The 20,186-nt window shown below is 33.9% G+C and overlaps 3 protein-coding genes across 3 annotated transcripts; 2 read left to right on the forward strand and 1 right to left on the reverse strand.

Annotated features, from left to right (window-relative positions):
* Positions 1 to 2,020: 2,020 nt before the first annotated feature.
* LOC131001228 (uncharacterized) lies at positions 2,021 to 13,476 on the forward strand. The gene is made up of 24 exons (XM_057927552.1): positions 2,021 to 2,455; positions 8,525 to 8,742; positions 8,815 to 8,920; positions 9,009 to 9,110; positions 9,187 to 9,246; positions 9,361 to 9,439; positions 9,571 to 9,718; positions 9,827 to 9,950; positions 10,031 to 10,211; positions 10,289 to 10,317; positions 10,469 to 10,617; positions 10,837 to 10,939; positions 11,008 to 11,103; positions 11,292 to 11,347; positions 11,439 to 11,562; positions 11,690 to 11,752; positions 11,842 to 11,901; positions 11,980 to 12,141; positions 12,249 to 12,322; positions 12,396 to 12,489; positions 12,599 to 12,735; positions 12,810 to 12,890; positions 12,955 to 13,060; positions 13,191 to 13,476. Exons 1-24 carry the CDS (start codon positions 2,282 to 2,284, stop codon positions 13,260 to 13,262), a joined length of 2,598 nt encoding a protein of 865 aa, XP_057783535.1. The 5' UTR covers positions 2,021 to 2,281; the 3' UTR covers positions 13,263 to 13,476.
* A 100-nt stretch (positions 13,477 to 13,576) lies between these two features.
* LOC131001229 (uncharacterized) lies at positions 13,577 to 15,861 on the reverse strand. The gene is made up of 2 exons (XM_057927553.1): positions 15,003 to 15,861; positions 13,577 to 14,060 (listed from the first exon to the last, which is right to left on the reverse strand). The coding sequence occupies exons 1-2, from the start codon at positions 15,224 to 15,226 to the stop codon at positions 14,003 to 14,005; spliced, it is 282 nt and encodes a 93-aa protein (XP_057783536.1). The 5' UTR covers positions 15,227 to 15,861; the 3' UTR covers positions 13,577 to 14,002.
* A 2,005-nt stretch (positions 15,862 to 17,866) lies between these two features.
* On the forward strand, positions 17,867 to 20,066 carry LOC131001230 (actin-related protein 2/3 complex subunit 2B). Its single transcript, XM_057927554.1, has 10 exons — positions 17,867 to 18,005; positions 18,267 to 18,333; positions 18,457 to 18,664; positions 18,734 to 18,907; positions 18,983 to 19,056; positions 19,128 to 19,260; positions 19,332 to 19,423; positions 19,496 to 19,552; positions 19,631 to 19,697; positions 19,776 to 20,066. The coding sequence occupies exons 1-10, from the start codon at positions 17,947 to 17,949 to the stop codon at positions 19,961 to 19,963; spliced, it is 1,119 nt and encodes a 372-aa protein (XP_057783537.1). The 5' UTR covers positions 17,867 to 17,946; the 3' UTR covers positions 19,964 to 20,066.
* The last annotated feature ends 120 nt before the right edge of the window (positions 20,067 to 20,186 follow it).

The following is a 20,186-nucleotide window of genomic DNA, read 5'->3' on the forward strand; positions in this document are numbered from 1 at the left end:
ATGGAAGATATTGCAGCTGTGAAAATTGTGGATATTGGCATGATTTTCTCTTGCTGAAATCTTGACTATTTGGATGGGATTAACTGCGGAAAAATGCAGTTTTTGAAGATGAATAGTTGTGATAATGATATATGTTGGAGGGGTTGGTGTAATAGTGTAGTGATTCGACTATTTATCGTGATCTAATTTCTCATAGTTCGTACTTGTTTCTGTAATAATTCTCCAATTCTCGATGATTAAATACTCGTCGTATTTATATAAATTAAATCCTCAATCTTGAGATTTAATACGTGAAAGTCGGAATTAATTCGCGACTTAATACCTTAACACATATAACGCGAAATAATAAAATTTTTATGCATATGATCTCAAATTATAATTCCAGCAATTTGATTTAAATAACACGATTTATGAAATCGGTTATAAATGTAAAATTTCTAATGCTAGTGATTCAATCAACTGGTAATGCAAAGTTTCAAATGTGTAGCTAAACCAAAAAATTTAATTATTGGTTTGATTCATGACTGAATATTAAATCGCAGCTCTGTATCTCTTATACAGACTTTTGCTGAAATAATATTATCTGAACAAAATAATCACAATAAATAATTAAAAGAATTTTATAACTAATGCACATATTTAATCTAATATGTATTTAAAAGAGCGGGGCATTACATGATGAACTTGAACCCAAGACCTCAGGACTTGAGCAATATTAACCACCTACCGTTAAACCAACACACACATACATAGTATATACATATACTTTTTTGATAAATTAAACAAATAAATAAATTTAAAGACCTCACGACGGTGGACTCGTACTTAGAACCTCAAGTTTTGGGTATTAACCACCTATTTTTAGATCAGCACGCACACATAGTATATAGTACTGTATACTTGTTGAATGGTAAGTGCGCTCAAGTTTCAAATTTATTACCATTGTCCAATCAATAATATTGTTAAGAGCAATTCTATTGGTGATAGTGAATAAAAGTTGGAATTTAACCAAGACTTTTTCAGCCAAGTCTATAAAATTTGATATTTTGAGTATATAGTTTACAACTTTACATTTATATATTGTAGTTTGCTATCTATTGTACATGCACAACATTTTAATATACATATACAAATATAATTTTTCTGTTATTAATTAATACTCTCTTCGTCTCATAAAAACATGAATTTTTTTATCATTTTGGGCCGTCTCATCAAATATGAACATTACTATTTTCTTACACTACCTCGTATTTTCTTTACTTTGTATCTCTACTTTTCATAAAGTGAGATCCATTTTCCATTCACAATATATTTTTATCTAACATTTTTACAACATATGCCACTTATTAATGCTCATATTTTTATGAGACGGATGGAGTATAAAGAAGATTATAAATCCAACATTTCATATAAAAAAAATATATAAGAAATCTGATATTATGTCAACCGTTAAATTTGATATACTCAATGCTCAAGATTGATTCTTTATTCTCTCAATTTGTATCATTATCTATTGAACCTATATAGAGAAATATTGTTTCATTGAGAAATTAAATATTTTGCAAAATTGTGAAATGTTAAACAGATCAATAGATTTGATGAACAAATCAATAATTTTGATGAACAGACATATTTTTATTAAAATTTCGTCACTTTAGGATTCGAATCCCAAACCAAAATACTTGTTCATCAAAATTATTAATATGTTCAACGATTTTAAATTTCACAAAATATTTAATTTCTCAATACAACCTAACCTTATAGATATATATAGATATTATGAACATACTGACACGCCAATACTAATATATATATATATATGTACCTAAAGTCCACATGATCGCAATAAATATTCCAATGTTGATCAGTGTGCACCTATAACACTAGGCAGAAAGATGCACAAAATCACACATATATATTGAGCACATTTTTTTATTGAGATAACAAATACTGAGCACATTATATATATACCATCTTGTAAAATGAAATTTGCATAAATTTAATGCGCCAATAGCAATTTGCAAATAAGACAGAAAATGGTGGGCAATTGCATTCCTCACAAGATTCAGACTTCAGAACCTTATCTTTAAGCGAAGTTCCCTCCAACTACTATTTCTTTCTAATACTCTTACCTCTCTCTCTCTCTCTCAAGTGAAGTGTGCACCTCTTGTTTCAGTCAACGTGCAGTATATACATACATATATATACAACTGTAATGCAGTTAATTTGCCATTAATTTCAAGGTAGTAATTAAGTAATCAAGACCAGAAACGTGGAAGAGATGAGAGTGGCTGTGGTGGGAGGCGGCGTGAGTGGTCTGGTTGCGGCATATGTGGCGGCGGAGGGCGGCGTGGAGGTGGTGCTCTATGAGAAGGAAGATTACTTAGGCGGCCATGCCAAGACTGTTGATGTTGATGACACTTCTCTTGACCTTGGATTTATGGTTTTCAATCGAGTAAGTAATTTTTTTTTTTTATCTTTTCTTCCAGTTTTACTTCATTTTTACTGCTTCGTCTTTGATTATATTTTGATGCCATCCATTTCAACATTTTTTTTATCCGGCCCCTACATTCGTTTTTTTGCATTTAATCTTTCATTGGGTTATTTTAGTCAAATTATATATTATACTACTTGATTAGCGTCATCAAGGAAAGATAATATTTTGGAGTAAAATACGTAAACATAAGATTTAATTTTGGCACTTTTGTGTCGGAAAGTAACAAATGTAGTTTTGGATTCACCAGCATTTCGAAGATGTTGATTAGAAGAAAAATGTCGATTAATTTTAGATTTTTTGTCCAACCGAAAAACTTTATTTATTACTGTAAAAGTGTCGTGGAGTAGCCAAATAGCACGTAAGATTAAATAATTTTACACAATTTACACTATGAACTGTTTATATGTAAATTCATGATAAGTAGTACTATTTAGACGGATTAACATGTTGATGGAACATTAATACTGATTATAATTTTATACTAGTGATTATTCTATTATCATATAAAAATAAATGGAAAAGGTTTTAGGAAATGTTGCATAATAGTGATTGACGAGACATCATTAATATGACTTGTGCGTCTCTTAATAAGATGTTTAGAAGTTTATTTAATTTTACAAGTGAAGACAACGATGTGACTTTTACCTTAGTTTTCTATTGAAAAGTAGCTATTGCATTTCTGCGGTACAAAAGTCGATTTCGATACATGTCTAGTTATTTTTAAGGATATATATAACAATAAATCTAGCCTGAAATTCATGGTGTGACTCAATTAGCTCGATAATCCAAAAGTGTTACAGTTAAAAATTTTCAATTCGATAAAATTATAGTCTCAATAAATTGATATCCGATAGGGTTGAGCCAAAAATAACTCCGAACTATATAGGATTGACCCAAAAATAATGTGTTTGCCTGATTATATAAATTAATTTTTTTCTCATTTAAATTTTCAACTTCTTCACCTTGCTTATAAAAATTAGTATAATAGATTTTTTTTTAAAAAAATTGTGAAATGTATTTTGATTCAATATTAGAAAGTTATACTCATCATTTTACTTCTTTGTGTTTTTAATTCAATACTTAACATAAAACGTTTAGGGGGTGGCTGGTATGCAGGAATGGAATTCAAAGAGAATGAAATGACATTAGTAATGGAATCAGATTGGGAAAGGAATGAACTCAGTAATAAAACTCCTATGGCTGGTATTCATAAGGAATGAAATGACGAATCCTTAATTTATTTCATTCTTATGGCTGATAATGGCAAGAAAATACAATAAATAATTACCTTTTTTATATTAAAAAAAAATCGATTTACGCTTCAATTTCATTAATACCCATTCTCGTATGCTTTAGAACAAAAACAATGCAGATGCATAGTTATCTTCTATCGATGAGTCCAGAATAACACTGCAAAATTAATTCCACCAAACAACCCCTATGTTTCTCTTGTGAGTTCTTAGATCAATGAATCGGCTTTCGAATTTTCATGTCAATGAATCATGTTACAACAATTGGTTCGAACATCACCTTGCTTTTAGGAAGGAGTGTGACAGATGTATCATCATGACACAGCCATGAAGAATAAAATACCTAATTGAAATATTCACATAAATCTTCTATTTGAACTACACGTACAAAAGAAAAAAAAAATTACCCTCTTCCTTGCAATCATGAACTTGAAAATTGAGGCATAATTGTTCGTATTAGTGCAATTGTCTTATATGATCGAATTTGAAGAAAACTAGATAAAATACGTGATGATGTATAAGATATGATGATCTAGATTTGTTTGAAGGTTTAATTTATTATAACAATAAATAATTAAATGGGGATAATATTGTTAAAATAAAAGATAAATTCCATTCCTTATAATTAGGATTGCATAATACCAAGGAGGGAGGGGAGAATCACTAATACCGTGTTTATGGGATTAGCGGTTCCCAACAGAATGCACCATTCCTAATTATATTAGTCAACCAGCCGTGGGATTAGGAATTATCATAGTAATGGGCATTTCATTCCCACCTCATTACTTCCTACCAGCCGTCCCCTTAGATGTAAAAATAAGAAAATTATAATAATTTAATAAAAAATGTATGCATTTTTATATTTTGTGTAAGTTGATGTTGAAATGCACTTATTTATGTGTGTATTAGTATAATATTGTCAAGAGAAATATATTATTCTTTTAAATAAATTTTCGAGTCCGACTAATTGATGGGTTAGGGTTGAAAAATTTTAACTCAAAAAATTCAACTCGATTAGCCCGTATTCGAATAACCCAACAATCTGACCCGAAACCCAGTGAATTGGCCCGACTGAGATCTCTACTTATTTTTTCGAGCAAACTATATGGTTACTTGTTAACATCTAAACAATATTTTATTACTTTGTTAGGAAAAATGTATACAAACAGTTTTCTTTATGTTTCTCTGTAAATGGTTTTTTTAGTTTTAGATGTTTGATTACATTTTGTTATAACCGAGCTTTCAGATTTCCACTGAATTTAGCTATGTGTTGATGTTTGAAAAAAGAAAACAAAAAAGCATTGCATCATAGGCTTATATGATTTAGCCTACATGACTTTATGTCTTAATTTTGTGTTTCTTATTTCATAAATAACATAGTTTATTTCTTATTCGAATTAATATTTCATTTTATCCGAAATCATACGTAATTTACCATAGCATAACTCAGCTAAACTACATTCATGGGTTAAAACATTCATATGACTTTTTGAGTTATATAAACTAAATTGTCAAATAGTAGACATTAATTGTTGGGTACATCGATTATGTGATAATTAATGTCATACTAAGTTGTCACGTATATATAGAGTATTATTACGTGAGAATGAAACTTTGAAGCAATGGAATTTTAACGACCTAGAATACTCACAGAAAAATCAGTGAATACAACGGTATTTTATATAGTAACATAGTATATATATTAAAAGCGATATCTAGCGTTCAATTAATTTTCCTCAAAAACAACAAAAATATATTATAGTGTATGCATTATTTTAGAAATATTGCAATGAAATTGGCAGATAATTAAGCAAGGATGGACTGCTGTCGTTGTCATGTGCATGGTAGTAGTTGTTTGATTGTACTTTTCTCTTATAGGGCCCATATGTAGGCTTTGGTTTACTTGTTCTTTTCATTGTTTTCATTTTCGTGTGGTCCATCCATTTCAACGTCAGATTATTTTTCAGGGCGTGTTTGGTATATAAGTTAAGATAAATGTTGATAAATAAAACTTGGGTTAATTGTAGTTTATGGTCCGAATTTTTGAGTCATTTGTAAATATGATCCGAATTTTAAAAAATACAAAAAATAGCCTGAACTTTGAATTCATTTGTAAAAATGACCCGAACTTTAAAAATACAGAAAAATAGCATGAACTTTGTCGGCATTTGTAAAAACGGCCTGAAGTTTAAAGTCATTTGTAAAAATGACATGAACTTTAAAAAATACAAAAAATGACATGAACTTTGAAGTCATTTGTAAAAATAACACGAATTTTTAAAAAAATACAAAAATAATTTGAATTTTGAAAATTTGTAAAATTGTTCTGAACTTAAAAAAATACAAAAAATAATTTGAATTATGAAGATTTGTAAAAATGACCCGAATTTTAAAAAATCTAAAATGGCTCGATCTTTCATAAATACAAAATCTAAAATGACCTGAAAAGTATGTGAAAATTCTCTGTCTGTGCGTAATATGAATTTTATGTACTCGAAGTTTAAAAAATTCGTGTTGTCAATAATATTTCATGAGAGAAAAATTATTTGTACGAGATTAAAATTCTTATGATAAGAGAATTAATTATCATACTTTATTATAAATATTCCAAGTGAATTTATAATTGTCACGTCAATGTCGGACTTTCCACATTGTCATAATTCGATTCCGAAAGTGTAAGCTCATGCCATTTTTATACATTTGATAAAAAATGAGTCATTTTTTGTATTAATAAAGTTCGTGTCGTTTTTACAAATGACTTCAAAGTTCATGTAATTTTTTTGTATTTTTTAAAGTTAATGTCATTTTTACAAATGACTCCAAAGTTCAGGCCATTTTTACAAATGATTTCAAAGTTCAGTCTATTTTTTTGTATTTTTCAAAGTTCAGGACATTTTTGTAAATGATTTTAAAGTTTAGGCTATTTTTTTATATTTTTTAAAGTTCGGGCCATATTTACAAATGACTCTAAAGTTCGGGCCATAAAACTACAATTAACCCATAAAACTTATATTAATAATATAGATAAAGTGAGATTGTTATTATTTATAGGTGTTTGATAGATAAGATATAATATTAAGATAATTAATATTCCCTCTGTCCTCATAAAATGTATTAGTATTCAATTTGTCTTTTTCGTCCGTTTTTATAAAATGTATCTAATCTATTTTTTGGTAAGCTTTTCATTCACAATAAAGTGAGACTCTTATTCTACTCAAAATACATTTAACTACTTTATTAAAATCTGTGCCATTTACACATAGTTACTTTTTATAAGGACGGAGTGAGTATTTTGTTTGATAAATAATACAACTATAGATTAAAATAACAAATTGCAATTTTAATCTTTTATAAATTTATACAAATATGTTAAAGAGAAAAATAGAAAGATTTTTTTTTTTTTTATCTAATCCCAATTCCTAGAACACCCCTTCCCTCCCCCGAAAGATCATCTACTCTAGAACACCACCCGCCCAACGATCCTCGCAGCCGAGGCTCCGCTGCCTCCACCCACCCCCACCCCCACCCCCAATTTCTAGCGAAGCTTCCCCAGAAAAAAACCACCCTCCTCTGCAACAAACCCCAACACCCTCGCTCCCAGCACCCAGGGTTCCACCCCCACCCACCCTCCAATTCTCTCTGCACTACCTCCTCAACCCTCCCTTCCCCCTAAAGAAATAAAAAATGAAAAAGAAAAATATGAAGCCAATATCACCAAGGATAAATTTTGAAGTGAAACACTGATATAAGACCGGGCCTCATTTAATACGGGTCTTCTTGTTAATTAATATTGACTACCACACGCCTAAATAATGCATGATTATTTATCTATATTGCCTTGTCTGGGTGCCAAACATAAATTCATGAATGTCCTAATAAGTACTCAGGAAGTCGGGATCTTTTATCTTAATATATTGTACTCCCTCTGTCCCAAACGAAATGTCCTGTTTTCCTTTTTGGGCTGTCCCAAACGAAATGTTTTGTTTCCTTTTTTGGCAATACACACTCTCTCTATATTTAATATTTAAATAATTTTCACCAACCCATTTTATCTACTTTATACACATTTCTTAATCTACGTGCCGAAAAGAAATGAGACATTTCGTTTGGGACGGAGGGAGTATCACATTTGTCTTTCACTTTTAACATTTTACTTAATTCAAATTGACTAGTGCTTTAGTTTAATCAGCGTTCTTTAATTAAATTAGGATTTATAATTATTTGTTTGATAATATGACACAACGAACACACAAAATTGTAGGCCATGAGTTTTTTTTTTTTTTTTTTTTTTTTAATAAATTACATGAGTAAATAAAAAAAAAATTAAAGACAGTGCGACGGAGAACTCGAACTAAGAACTTCAAGTCTTGGACATTAATCTCCTACCGTTAGCCCAACACACGCAGGCCATAAGATTTGAATCGTCATAAGAGTGGCCCGCTTACTCAGTTCTTTTTTTATTATTATTAAAATTTTATATAAGCTGAATTTCGGCAAGTACGTCCGTCCGTCGAAGTTTTATGGAGTTATAAAGTTATGTAGTCTCATGCTTTTGAAGTTGAATCACATAGCATGTTTTATGTAACCTCTTCTTTGTTTAAAATAAAGAAAAGAGGTTTCCATTGTTGACTCATATCAAACTAATTATAATAGCTGAAGTTAGAAATGTGCATGATGTGGAGTTAATCTCTCATAGTCATGCATATATAACAGCAAAAGTGTATGAAACCTTAAAACATGATGAGCGGAATGAAGAAGAGGTTATTAAACTTGACAGGTTACTTATCCAAACATGATGGAATTCTTCGAGAATGTTGGAGTTGAGATGGAGGTGTCGGACATGTCGTTCTCAGTGAGCTTAGACAAAGGGCGCGGCTGCGAATGGGGCAGTCGGGGTGGTCTCTCCGGATTATTTGCACAGAAGAAGAACGCCTTCAATCCCTACTTTTGGAATATGCTGAGAGAAATCATCAAATTCAAGACCGATGTGCTCTCGTATATATAATTACTACCTCACACTTTTCATCAAAATATATACTCGCTCCTCAACTTCCTCACTTCTTGCAGTTACCTCCAACATCTTGAAGATAATCCACACATTGATAGGAGTCAGACACTTGGAAACTTCGTACAATCACGTGGTTACTCCCAGCTATTTCAAAACGCCTATCTTGTGAGGGGATTTGGAATTTTTCTTTTTGTTATGAGTGGTTTTGATAAGGGCATGCAAGTTTGCTTATTGTTTTCAGCGGTTTGATTAGATTCCAATCTGTGGCTCAATCTGGTCGTGCTCTTCAGAAGGAGTGATGAGCTTCTCTGCATATTCCATACTTTCATTTTGTCGAAACCACCATCTTCTGCAGGTAATTTCTTGCAAGATCGTTTGTGTTTTCTTCCAATTTGGGCAGACATTCGTCTAGCTAATCATGTGTTGTGCAGCTTTTTGGTCGCCCTCAATGGCTTACTGTGAGGTGGCGTTCACAAAATTATGTCAACAAGGTACTGTCCGACATCTCTCTCTCTCACTCTCTTTTAAGTTGAGTATATATCATGCAATATGTTTATCTTATAGTTGAGATTATGTTAGTTTCTGAGATGAAGTTGTTGCCCCAGATCAAGAAAGTGCTAGAAAGTAGAGGCTGTCAAATCAGAACCAATGCTGGAGTATGTTCTGTTTCAGGAAATGATGAGGGTGAGTACTAGGTAGTGTTGTATTGATTTTTTCTTTCTTTCATGTTTTCACTCTAAAATCGAACTTTTTGATATCATGCCACTATATGAACTTCAATTTTGATGTGATTGAGTGAATGGTGAGAGTTTCAGGCTGCATTGTAAGCTGCAAGGACGGCTCAGAAGAAGCGTATGATGGGTGCATAATTGGTGCTCATGCTCCGGATGCTCTGAAGATGTTAGGAGAGCAGGCGACATTTGATGAACTAAGAATACTCGGTGCTTTTCAGTATGCCTATAGGTGCTCTCTCTCTCTCTCTCTCTCTCTCTCTCTCTCTCTCTCTCTCTCTCTCTCTCTCATGCTGGTTATTCTGCACTGCACATTCATTCTTTGACCTTGATGGGGCAGTGATATTTACCTTCACCGCGACAAAAGTCTAATGCCCAAAAACCCGGCAGCATGGAGTGCGTGGAACTTTCTTGGATCCATCAATGACAAAGTTTGTGTGACATATTGGCTCAACATCCTACAGGTCACCTTTTTCATGGAAGTTTTCCATTCATTGCAAGTTTGTCCATTGTGCTGTGCTGATGTTGGAAATTGAATGTGCAGAACATTGAAGAGAAGGGGCTTCCTTTTCTAGTGACACTCAACCCTCCTTCCACTCCTCAACATACACTGCTCAAGTGGTCGACTGGCCACCCCATCCCCTCAGTTGCTGCATCAAAAGCTTCGTCTCAGCTACATCTCATACAAGGAAAGAGAAGGATATGGTTCTGTGGAGCATATCAAGGTGCACTCAAAACCCATTTTCACTACTCATGCACGTCATCTACTTGCTTACGTTGTTCCATTCTATTGTTCTCTCAGGCTATGGCTTTCACGAGGATGGACTAAAGGTATGTTTACGACTAAAGTAGTAGATGTTAAGTAGCCAATCTTAGTGTTACTCTTCCATTGTATTCATGTTTTAATACATTTTGTTTTCAATTGAATTTATTAGAAGAGTTGATCATGGATGGTAAGTTTAACCTTTTAATTCTTATACAGGCAGGAATACTTGCTGCCAATGGCTTTCTTAGAAAAAGCTGTATGCTAAAGAGCAACCCCATATACATGGTACCTTCTTGGCTTGAAACGGGGGCACGCTATCTTGTAACAAGGTTTCTTGAACGTTTTATAGCTACTGGCAGCCTAATGTAAGTTGCAGATGTAATACTTTTTTCTTGTGTTTTCCATTAGTATATATGAGAAATGGAAAATTTTGAGATTTACTGCCTGCAGCCCTCCCTCTCTAGTGTTGGTTTAGCACCAAGAATTGAGTGGAAAAACTGCTAACCACCTTTCCATCCATTTATGTTTCTGTTGTTTAACCTGTTTATAGTGCGATGTAACATATATAACTCGTGCTGCGACAGATTATTGGAAAACGGAGGTACAATGTACACCTTCGAAGGCAGCAGGAACGGGAGCTTCTTAAAAGTGACTTTGAGAGTTCATACTCCACAGTTTTACTGGAAGGTATATGTGCATCAGAGATCATATTGGACTATTGGAGTGATGAATTAATTTTTTATGGTCATGTTTAGGTTGCAAAAGAAGCAGATTTAGGCCTAGCCGACGCCTACATTAATGGGGACTTTTCTTTTGTTGATAAGAATGAAGGTTTGCTCAACCTTTTCATGGTAGGGAATCAATCCTATTTTGTTGACTTCATTGTTGACAGCTCTAATTCTAGCATACAATCACAACTCACAGGGTTCTTTTTTCTTCTTTTTATTGAAGATCTAAAAGGGACAATTTTCAGCTAAAATGTATAAAATTTGAAGTTCTGTTTCTGTTAACAGTGGTTAACCTGAATTCCATTTTGCAGTTATTTATTGCCAATAGAGATATAAACACTTCTACTGCACAGCTGAACAACAAAAGGTAACAACACCTTGAAACAGATTCTCTATGTTCATATCATCCAACATTTTTCTCAAGAACTCTCCAATAAATTTACCTTGTATACTTCAAGAGGATGGTGGACACCGATGCTCTTCACTTCTGCCGTGGCTTCTGCAAAATACTTCTTCCAGCACGTGTCGAGGCAGAACACAGTAACTCAAGCACGACGTAATATCTCAAGGCATTATGACTTAGTAAGTTCCCTACTATTACCATTTCTCTCTTTCAAGTTAACTGTGTGTGCTAGAAAATCCTTTCTTCCAACTTTGCTCGTGTATTCTACTTGACGTGGATCCTGAATTTGTCTGTGTCGTTTGCCAGAGCAACAAACTCTTCTCTCTGTTTCTGGACGAAACAATGACATATTCCTGTGCAATATTTAAGGTGGATCTCTTCTTTTCAGTTCATTTTTTCTAGAAAAAAGCTGCTATATATATATACCTAATGTTACCCCCTTTTAATTATCTTGGAAGTCTGAAGGTGAAGACCTAAAGATTGCTCAGCTCAGGAAAGTTTCTCTTCTAATTGAAAAGGTGACTTGTTTATTTTTTTTATAAATGGTTTCAATGTAGAGAAGTGAAAATTTCACAGCTGATTTTCATTGATAATAGGCAAAGATCAGCAAGGATGATCACATTTTGGAGATTGGATGCGGTTGGGGAACTTTAGCAGTCGAAGTCGTTAGAAGAACCGGCTGCAAATACACCGGAATCACCTTATCGGAACAGCAGCTGCAATATGCTGAACTCAAAGTAAAGGAAGCCGGCCTGCAGGTGTAAATAACGCTATCTGAAAACAGTTTAGTTATTCGAGTTATATGCAGTTTCACTGTGTTTTATTTAAAATTTCTTATAATATATTGTGTAAAACATTGCTTCAGAACCGCATAAAATTTCTTCTATGTGACTACAGACAGTTGCCAAACAAGGAGAAATATGACAGGATTATATCATGGTGAGTTTCTTTCTTTCATGTTTCTCAAATATTAATGACAGTGATATTTATGTCATGATTTTGGTAAGTGCAGTGAGATGTTAGAAGCTGTAGGTCATGAGTTCATGGAAGAGTTTTTCAGGTGCTGTGAATCCGTATTAGCAGAAAACGGCCTTCTCATCCTTCAGGTCAGTCGGGGCTCTATCTAGGAGAACGCGTATTTACATCACTACTAGTGCCATGATGCTGTTATGTCATAGCAGCAAGTTGAAGTATGTGAAATGCTGTTTTTGTCAGTTCATATCTATACCAGACAAGAGATACGATGAATATAGGCGTAGTTCAGACTTCATCAAAGAGTATATATTCCCAGGGGGGTGCCTGCCTTCACTAAGCAGAGTAACATCAGCCATGGCTGCTGCCTCAAGATTCTGGTAAAACTTATTCCTCATTATGCTTCGAGCACCGCTATAATGAAAGAAGAAGTTAATACATCACGTTTATGTAGCGTGGAGCACCTTGAAGACTTCGGAGTCCATTATTACCACACACTCAGATGCTGGCGCGAAAACTTCCTCAAAAATCAAAGGTAAGAATCAAGAAAAAAGATCAGTCTGAAGCAAGAAAGCCCTCTTAATCCTAGACTTTTGCAGTGAAATAAAGGATCTGGGATTCAACGACAAGTTCATCAGAACGTGGGAGTATTACTTCGACTACTGTGCTGCAGGATTCAAAACTTGTACACTTGGAAACTATCAGGTATACATACCTATAGCTGCTGTATTTTCTGGGTATTTTCTGCATCTTGCATCTGTTTTTAACGACTTCTCTAAAGTAAAAATGCTCGAATTCTGAAACTTCTCACCATTTGATGCTCTTTTCTTACCAGATTGTGTTCAGTCGACCTGGAAATGTCGCGGCATTTGGTGATCCTTACAAGGGTGTTCCTTCTGCTTATTGACTGGACATTTTCTCTTCTGCAACTATTTTTGAAGAGAGTTGAGGGTTCAAATTTAACATTGTCATATTATTAGTGCCTAGTTCCTATTACTATTATTTATTTTACTCCATTTTTACAGGAACCCAAATTGGCATTTCCTTTAATTCATGTGAAATTGACAGTAAAACAGATGGTTGATTGTTTTGTGGATCTATAGTAATTGATTCTTCAAGAAGATTCTCCATGCAACCAAGCGACAGACTCGGAATTTGTTCAATAAAACCAAATTTAATATAAAAGAAAGGGAAATGTAAAGAAAATATCAATCTTGATCATGAGGGAAATCCAAACATATATTGCTCAAAGAAATCAGCTTGATACACAAAACTGTCACTTTGTACAGAGGTGGGAAACAGGAAGCAAATGAAAACTCCTATATTATATAACAATCACAAGCAATTACAAGTTTCTTAGAATAGAATGCACAAGCTATGCTAATCTTTATATGCTACCCAGTAAAAAGAGAAAACTCAGATGATATATCGATAGTCATGAGAATTCCGGAAACCATCCCAGGTGTCTTCCTTTGGTTACTTGTATGCTTCAAGACAATTCTGCTCGACTCAAGGCGAGATGTCATTTTAGTTATATGACTGAGATCCACGGAAAGGAAGTTCTGCAGATCAATTCTCCACCTGAAGAAAACTGACAGCTCACATATCCACCAGAACATTACTGGTGGGCGATCTAATGAATCCGGTCTACATTATTCTACAGATGCAAGAATCTGACTCGTCCTCTTCCGAGTCGCTCACATCACTGCAAGGCAAAAGAATGGAACATTACATGAGGCAAATGACAAGCAATTAGATATCCATTTGTAGCATCAATAGAGAACCTACTGCTAATGTAAAGTAAATTTGTTTCACTTTAAATGCAATGGCTTCCATACACATGAGGCTTGAGAGATAAGTACTGAATAATGTTTGAAACTACGCAGTACAACCAATAGCAGATTATGATGAGCATCATACAACACCAATTGAAGAGCAAAGCAAATGTTAGATAAGTTCTGAATAATGTTTGAAACTACGTAGTTCAACCAATAGCAGATTATGATGAGCATCATACAACACCAATTGAAGAGCAAAGCAAATGTTACTGAAATTCTCTGTAAAACAATCAAAGCACCACCAAAAAGGTATCTATATATTCTTCCTAGCAACAAGTGTTTAGATTCTAGACTATTGACAATCTACAACCTTATCAAGAGAGCAGTGCAGTGAGTAAAACAGTGACGGGGCTGAAGCCTCCGGATATAACAGGGACATCAGGTCGTGTACATTGAGCCAAAACATCAGTGCATTGACCTTGTCACATATAACATATTGACAGCCTCCATATGGTTTATATTTCCGTTACCTCAATATTTTAGAAACAATAAAATGATGATTATGCCATGTTGTAGCATCAACATATGATTGAAAACAAAAGGGAGCAGAAAATCGAGCATAGCCACCAACAAGATCATCCCTTCAACCATCTATATTCTATAACAACATTGCTTATCTGATTCTATGCAATGAATGTGCATCCTCCAAAGTTATTCAACTTAGTGCAGTTCCTTATTCATAAATTGCAAAACTCAAGAACTCACATCAGCAATGAGCACAACTACAAGAATCCAATGTTATAACCTGACCACAAATCATGCGGCATCAACAACACAAAACATCAAAAACAAAAAAAGATCCCAATTACCTTGGTTGAAACTCCAAGATTTCTGCAAGATTATCTCCATTGTTATCCATCCAGTGAACTTTCCTCTTAGGTTTATCCGACTTCTTCGCCAATCCACCGTTGTTGGAAGGCAATAATGCTTTAGACTCATCACTCTCCTCAATCATAACTACTTTTGGAGACTCCAAGCTGTTTAGAACGTTATTGTTCACCTCTATCTTCAAACCATTATTACTCATATCCATCAACAAATCTACACGACCAAAAACCTCACCAAAATTTCAATGTACAGCCATCGATACTGAGAAAAAGCTCGAATTCTTCACGAGCATCTGACATTCCCACAAAAAGCAAATTTGTCAAAATCTCGCATTCACCATCCCCAATCAATTCAAATCCCCAGTCTCTAGAACTAAATCCTGACCGATTCCCTAACAGGCTCAGAAAAGTCAACGCATAGATTGACCAAGATAGCAATCGGATTGCAAAATAAGAAAACCCAAGAAGAAGTGCATTGAAGAGATCCTTGAGAAGAAAGAGTAGACCCTGATTTGGGGCAAATTATCAATAGCAGCAACAAGTTTACCATAAATTGCTTCTTCGACGGATCAGAATTTCGCTATCCATACACAACTCCTCCAAAAATAAGTGTTCGGATAACACAGACTGCTACGAGCTGCAGTCTCGAACAGCAATGAAGCAGAGGGAGAGAGAGGGAGAGAGGAAAACCACTGAAATTGAAAGATTTGATGTGTGTGTGTGTGAGAGAGAGAAATGTGTTTGTGTGTGTGTTTACTTCTACTTTGTTGGCATCGGTGAAGGCTTTTTGTGAGTGAAATTTGATAGTAATAATTACATCATCCAACACGGGTTATTGCCATATTCACGTCTTCTTCTTAATTGGCTGCTGTTGATGCAGTCGTTAACTTGCTAGATTTGGGCGAAACATCCAACGGCTCAGATTTCACGCCCATCGGCCTTCTTGTTAGTTAATTTCGTTATCATTAAATGAAGGGGCTTCCAATTTAATACACATGTTTACACAAACAAAATTGATTCATAAATTCAGTTTAAAAAAAAAAAAAGAGTCATAAATTCATACTACTTTTTGTTTTTAATGGACTATCTATTACTTCAATCTAACACTATCTTGTGAAACATTAGATTAAATTTTCAAACTCATCTCGCTACGTGTAAACATTTTTTTTATTATAATAAGAAAATTTTGTTTGTATAAGAATTTCCACGAAATTTTAATTTATTTTGGCCAACATACCGACATTGGTGAGCTTGATGAATAACTTTTAGTTGAATCAATCACACTAAAATAATTTTTATTTTCATTTTTACTATGAATCGTGCTGCTGCAGTGAGCACCTTCAGCGGGGCTCGTTGGGCGGGCTTGAGCCGCGCTCCAGTGAGCCTTGCAGCACTGACGAGCGGGTGGGCTCGAGAGGGTCGTGTTGTATCGTTCCGGCTCGGCTCAAGAAAAAAAGGTACTATGGCACGTACATTGCAAGTGCATATTATATAAAAAATTAGAATTTGATTTTTAATTTCAACGGCTATGTTTTGTGATTTTTTTATTTTAAAAAACTAGCCGTTTATTTATTGTAATAAAAAATTAAAATTAAATTTAATTGAGTATATTTGGATACAATTTATCATAGTTCAATTATTATAATTTTTTTAATTAATTTAATATTTAAAATTTAAATTTAGTATAAAAATTTATTTTAGAATTTGATATTTATTTTAATCTTGAAATGAATCTATTTTGAAGAAAATGAAAATGTAATTTATAAAGCTCGGTTATAGAGCCTCCCATTATAAATAAGAGGCTCTAAGATGAGGACTACTTGTATGGACTTTGGTCTCTCTGGTGGAGATCATCTTATGTGTTGTTTTAAGTTGATATATTAATTGAATGTTTCTTTCAATCATCCAAAATAATACTCCTTCCATTTCACTATAAATGGCTCAAAACTTTTCGACACGGAAACTAAGAACAATGTGTAAATTGGTTAAAAGTGGTAGGACCCACACTATTTTAAGGGTTAAATTTTTTCATTTATGGAAACAGACCACTTATAATGGGACGGCCCAAAATGGAAAACAGGCCGCTTATAGTGGGACGGATGGAGTAATAATTAATAATGACAACACTTGAAATTTAAATTACTATTATCCTATATATGTATATAGAGTTAAAAGTCAGATTTCATCTTTAATAGGCCATGATTTTGATTTACAATCACCAAACAAATTGTTTTGTGTCGTTGTCTTTCACCAGACTCGAAATTCTAAGGGGATGGCTGGTATGCAGGAATGGAATTAGAAGGGAATGGAATTGATTTTAGAATGAAATGACAGTGGGAATGGAATGGAATGAAATGTAGTATTCCCATGGTTGGTATTTACAAGGAATGAATGGATAGGATTAAAATAAAATTAACACAATATTATTATTATTATTATTATTATTATTATTATTATTATTATTATTATTATTATTATTATTATTATTATTATTATTATTATTATTTGTTACTAGTACATTTTATTATATAATATTATTAATAATAATGATTTTATTTTTACAATTATTATTTAATAATAATAATAATATTATTATTATTATTTAATTTAAAATAAATAAATATTTATTTTTGAGTAATCTCACAATAATATTAATAATATTATTATTAATTAATAATTGTTAAATTTATTATTATTATTATTTATCATTATTTTATAATTATTAATTGTTACATTTTCCCTTCTCACCAACAAATAAGGTGTCTGTGTTCCATTGCAGTGTGGTAGGTACATATTTATATTGCTTGAAATGTTGGTAACCATGATTGCACTTGCACATCACACTCTTGGATTCTACTCAACAACAATTTTCCCTTCTCACCAACAAATAAGGTGCCATTTTCCCTCACTCAAACAACAAGAAGAAATGGCATGCTTTGAGAGGGCATCACCAGCATTGAAGGAAATCCTTCTCAGGATACACAGGTATCTACAAACTATGCTTCATTAAAAGTTGAATTCAAATATTCATGTGCGGTTTCCAATTCAAACTCTTAGTGGTGCACAGTTGCATACATAATCATTACAACTAGAATTTCTTGTAATGAGCCACCATCTCTTTGGCAGACAAGGAAATGTGTATATTCTAATAGACCACCATTTCCTCATACAATGTGTAAATTTCTAAGCCACATTTCATTGTCAAGGTTAACTAACAAAAGGAATATTATGTAATCTCAATCACAGAGCAGAAAAACCTCTCGAGGTAGACCACCACGTGCACGAATTTGGCTCCATACACTACCACATTAAGGTATTGATTCATAAGTCCAAAGATGAGTTAATTTGGACTGAATATAAATCTTTAATCCTACAATATTGAACATTAATTGAAAACATAGTTTTTCTCTAACTGTTAGATTGAATTTCTCAACAGCATTCAGTGTCAGATCCAGTTTACACCTATTTATCAGTGTCAACACCTCTTCTATCTCAAGGCCTCCCAATCTCATCACAGCTTCCTCATCACACGCTCCAGATGGTTAATGGGATTTTCCCCGAGGTTATGGAGGCGCTCGTGCCTCCCAACGAGGGCTATCAACTCACTCTGAAGCTCAACATTTCAAGAATTCCACGGGATAAAGGTTAGTTTAGAAAAGTTTGTGCAGATTCTTGGACAGATTTATTAGTTTGTTTTCATACATAATCCGCAGCCTCGACAAAGATGATTTCAGACATAGCCTCAGTGCAAGCAGTGCTAGTGAGCTCTCAGCTGAAGGAAATCTTAAGGAATGTTAATTCTCAAGAAGATATTGCTCATGCGATTTATAAGCCAATCAAACTCATATATCATCCAAGGGAACCATTCTTCGTCATCAAACAGGCAAGTTTTTATTCCACTAATTATTTATCAAAACATTTCAGTGGCCTCATGTAATGTGACTTAACACCTTGATAGCCAGCAAAGATGAGTGCAGTATTTCCAATGCGCTTCAAGGAAAAAGAGGACGTTATCATAGCAACGGCCTTCTTTCAGGTATTTCTTCGAGATAGGAAGGAAATGAGCACGAGTCCTGAGCTTGACACGCACCTCAAAACATGGCACAGGAACTCATGGATGTGGGGAGCTCAGAAGCATTCGGAAAGGCCCCTCATTGCATATGGTCGCCTATTCCGCCTGCAGAGTTGAGAGGAGAGCCGATTGAAGATCTCAGCACCAATGGCGGATTCCTCTCTTTCGGTAATAATTCCTCTAACATTCTTATCTACACACCTATTTCAAAGCAAGAAAGCCAACAACTGCATTTTCAGACATCACATCGCGCCATGTACAAGGCAAGAAGCTGGACAAGACAGTATGGAACCTACTCAACTTGTATACTTTTGTCAAGTACCATGTCAAGGTAAAGAACGTACCAAAAATAGTACTAATATTGTTTATGACATTTTGAAGCTAATTAAGTAAGGCATAACAGAGCACTAGAGGCTTCATACAAAGACGAATGAGAATGCGGCTCGATAAGCTAGTTGAGGTAACTGAAAACAAGGTTCAATTTTTGTTTTCCGATGGAGGTTATATATAAGTCAAGTGAATTGTGTTTGTGTTGCAGCCGCTGCATGATGTGGAAATGGAAGAAGATGCTCAAGTGATGAAAAAGAAGAGCCGACATAAGACAGGTACTAACTACAACGGTTAATGTAGTTTGAGCATTTTGTTTGGTGAAGGAAGATGAAGAATACTGTTGCATGATGCAGGGTGTACGAATGCACGGAAATGGATAAGGGCTTCGAAAAGGAAGATTCTTGAAAGGAATGAGGAGTTGGGTAATAAAATGAAGCGAATTCGTTGGAGAATCAAGATCCATGGCTTCACCCGTTTTCGTAGGAAATGGCTAAGAATGCCCAACTTCTCTCCGGTTACGACCTATATGAAGCTGGAATAATTTTTTACATTTCAATCTCAAATTTGCTTTGCTACCTCTATCAAATAAATCATCTTAATTACAGGATTCTTCTAAGAATTGGATTTCCATGTTTTTGTCAAAATCGCATTTTTCTAGATTTAAGGAAATACAGATAGCATTAACTATTAATCCTTGTAATGAGGGGGTGAATATAAAGACTTAAAAGTTTAAAATCTTGAAACAGCTAGCAAAATAGAAAATT

The sequence above is a fragment of the Salvia miltiorrhiza genome, chromosome 8 (assembly GCF_028751815.1).
Source record: "Salvia miltiorrhiza cultivar Shanhuang (shh) chromosome 8, IMPLAD_Smil_shh, whole genome shotgun sequence".
Lineage (NCBI taxonomy): Eukaryota > Viridiplantae > Streptophyta > Magnoliopsida > Lamiales > Lamiaceae > Salvia > Salvia miltiorrhiza.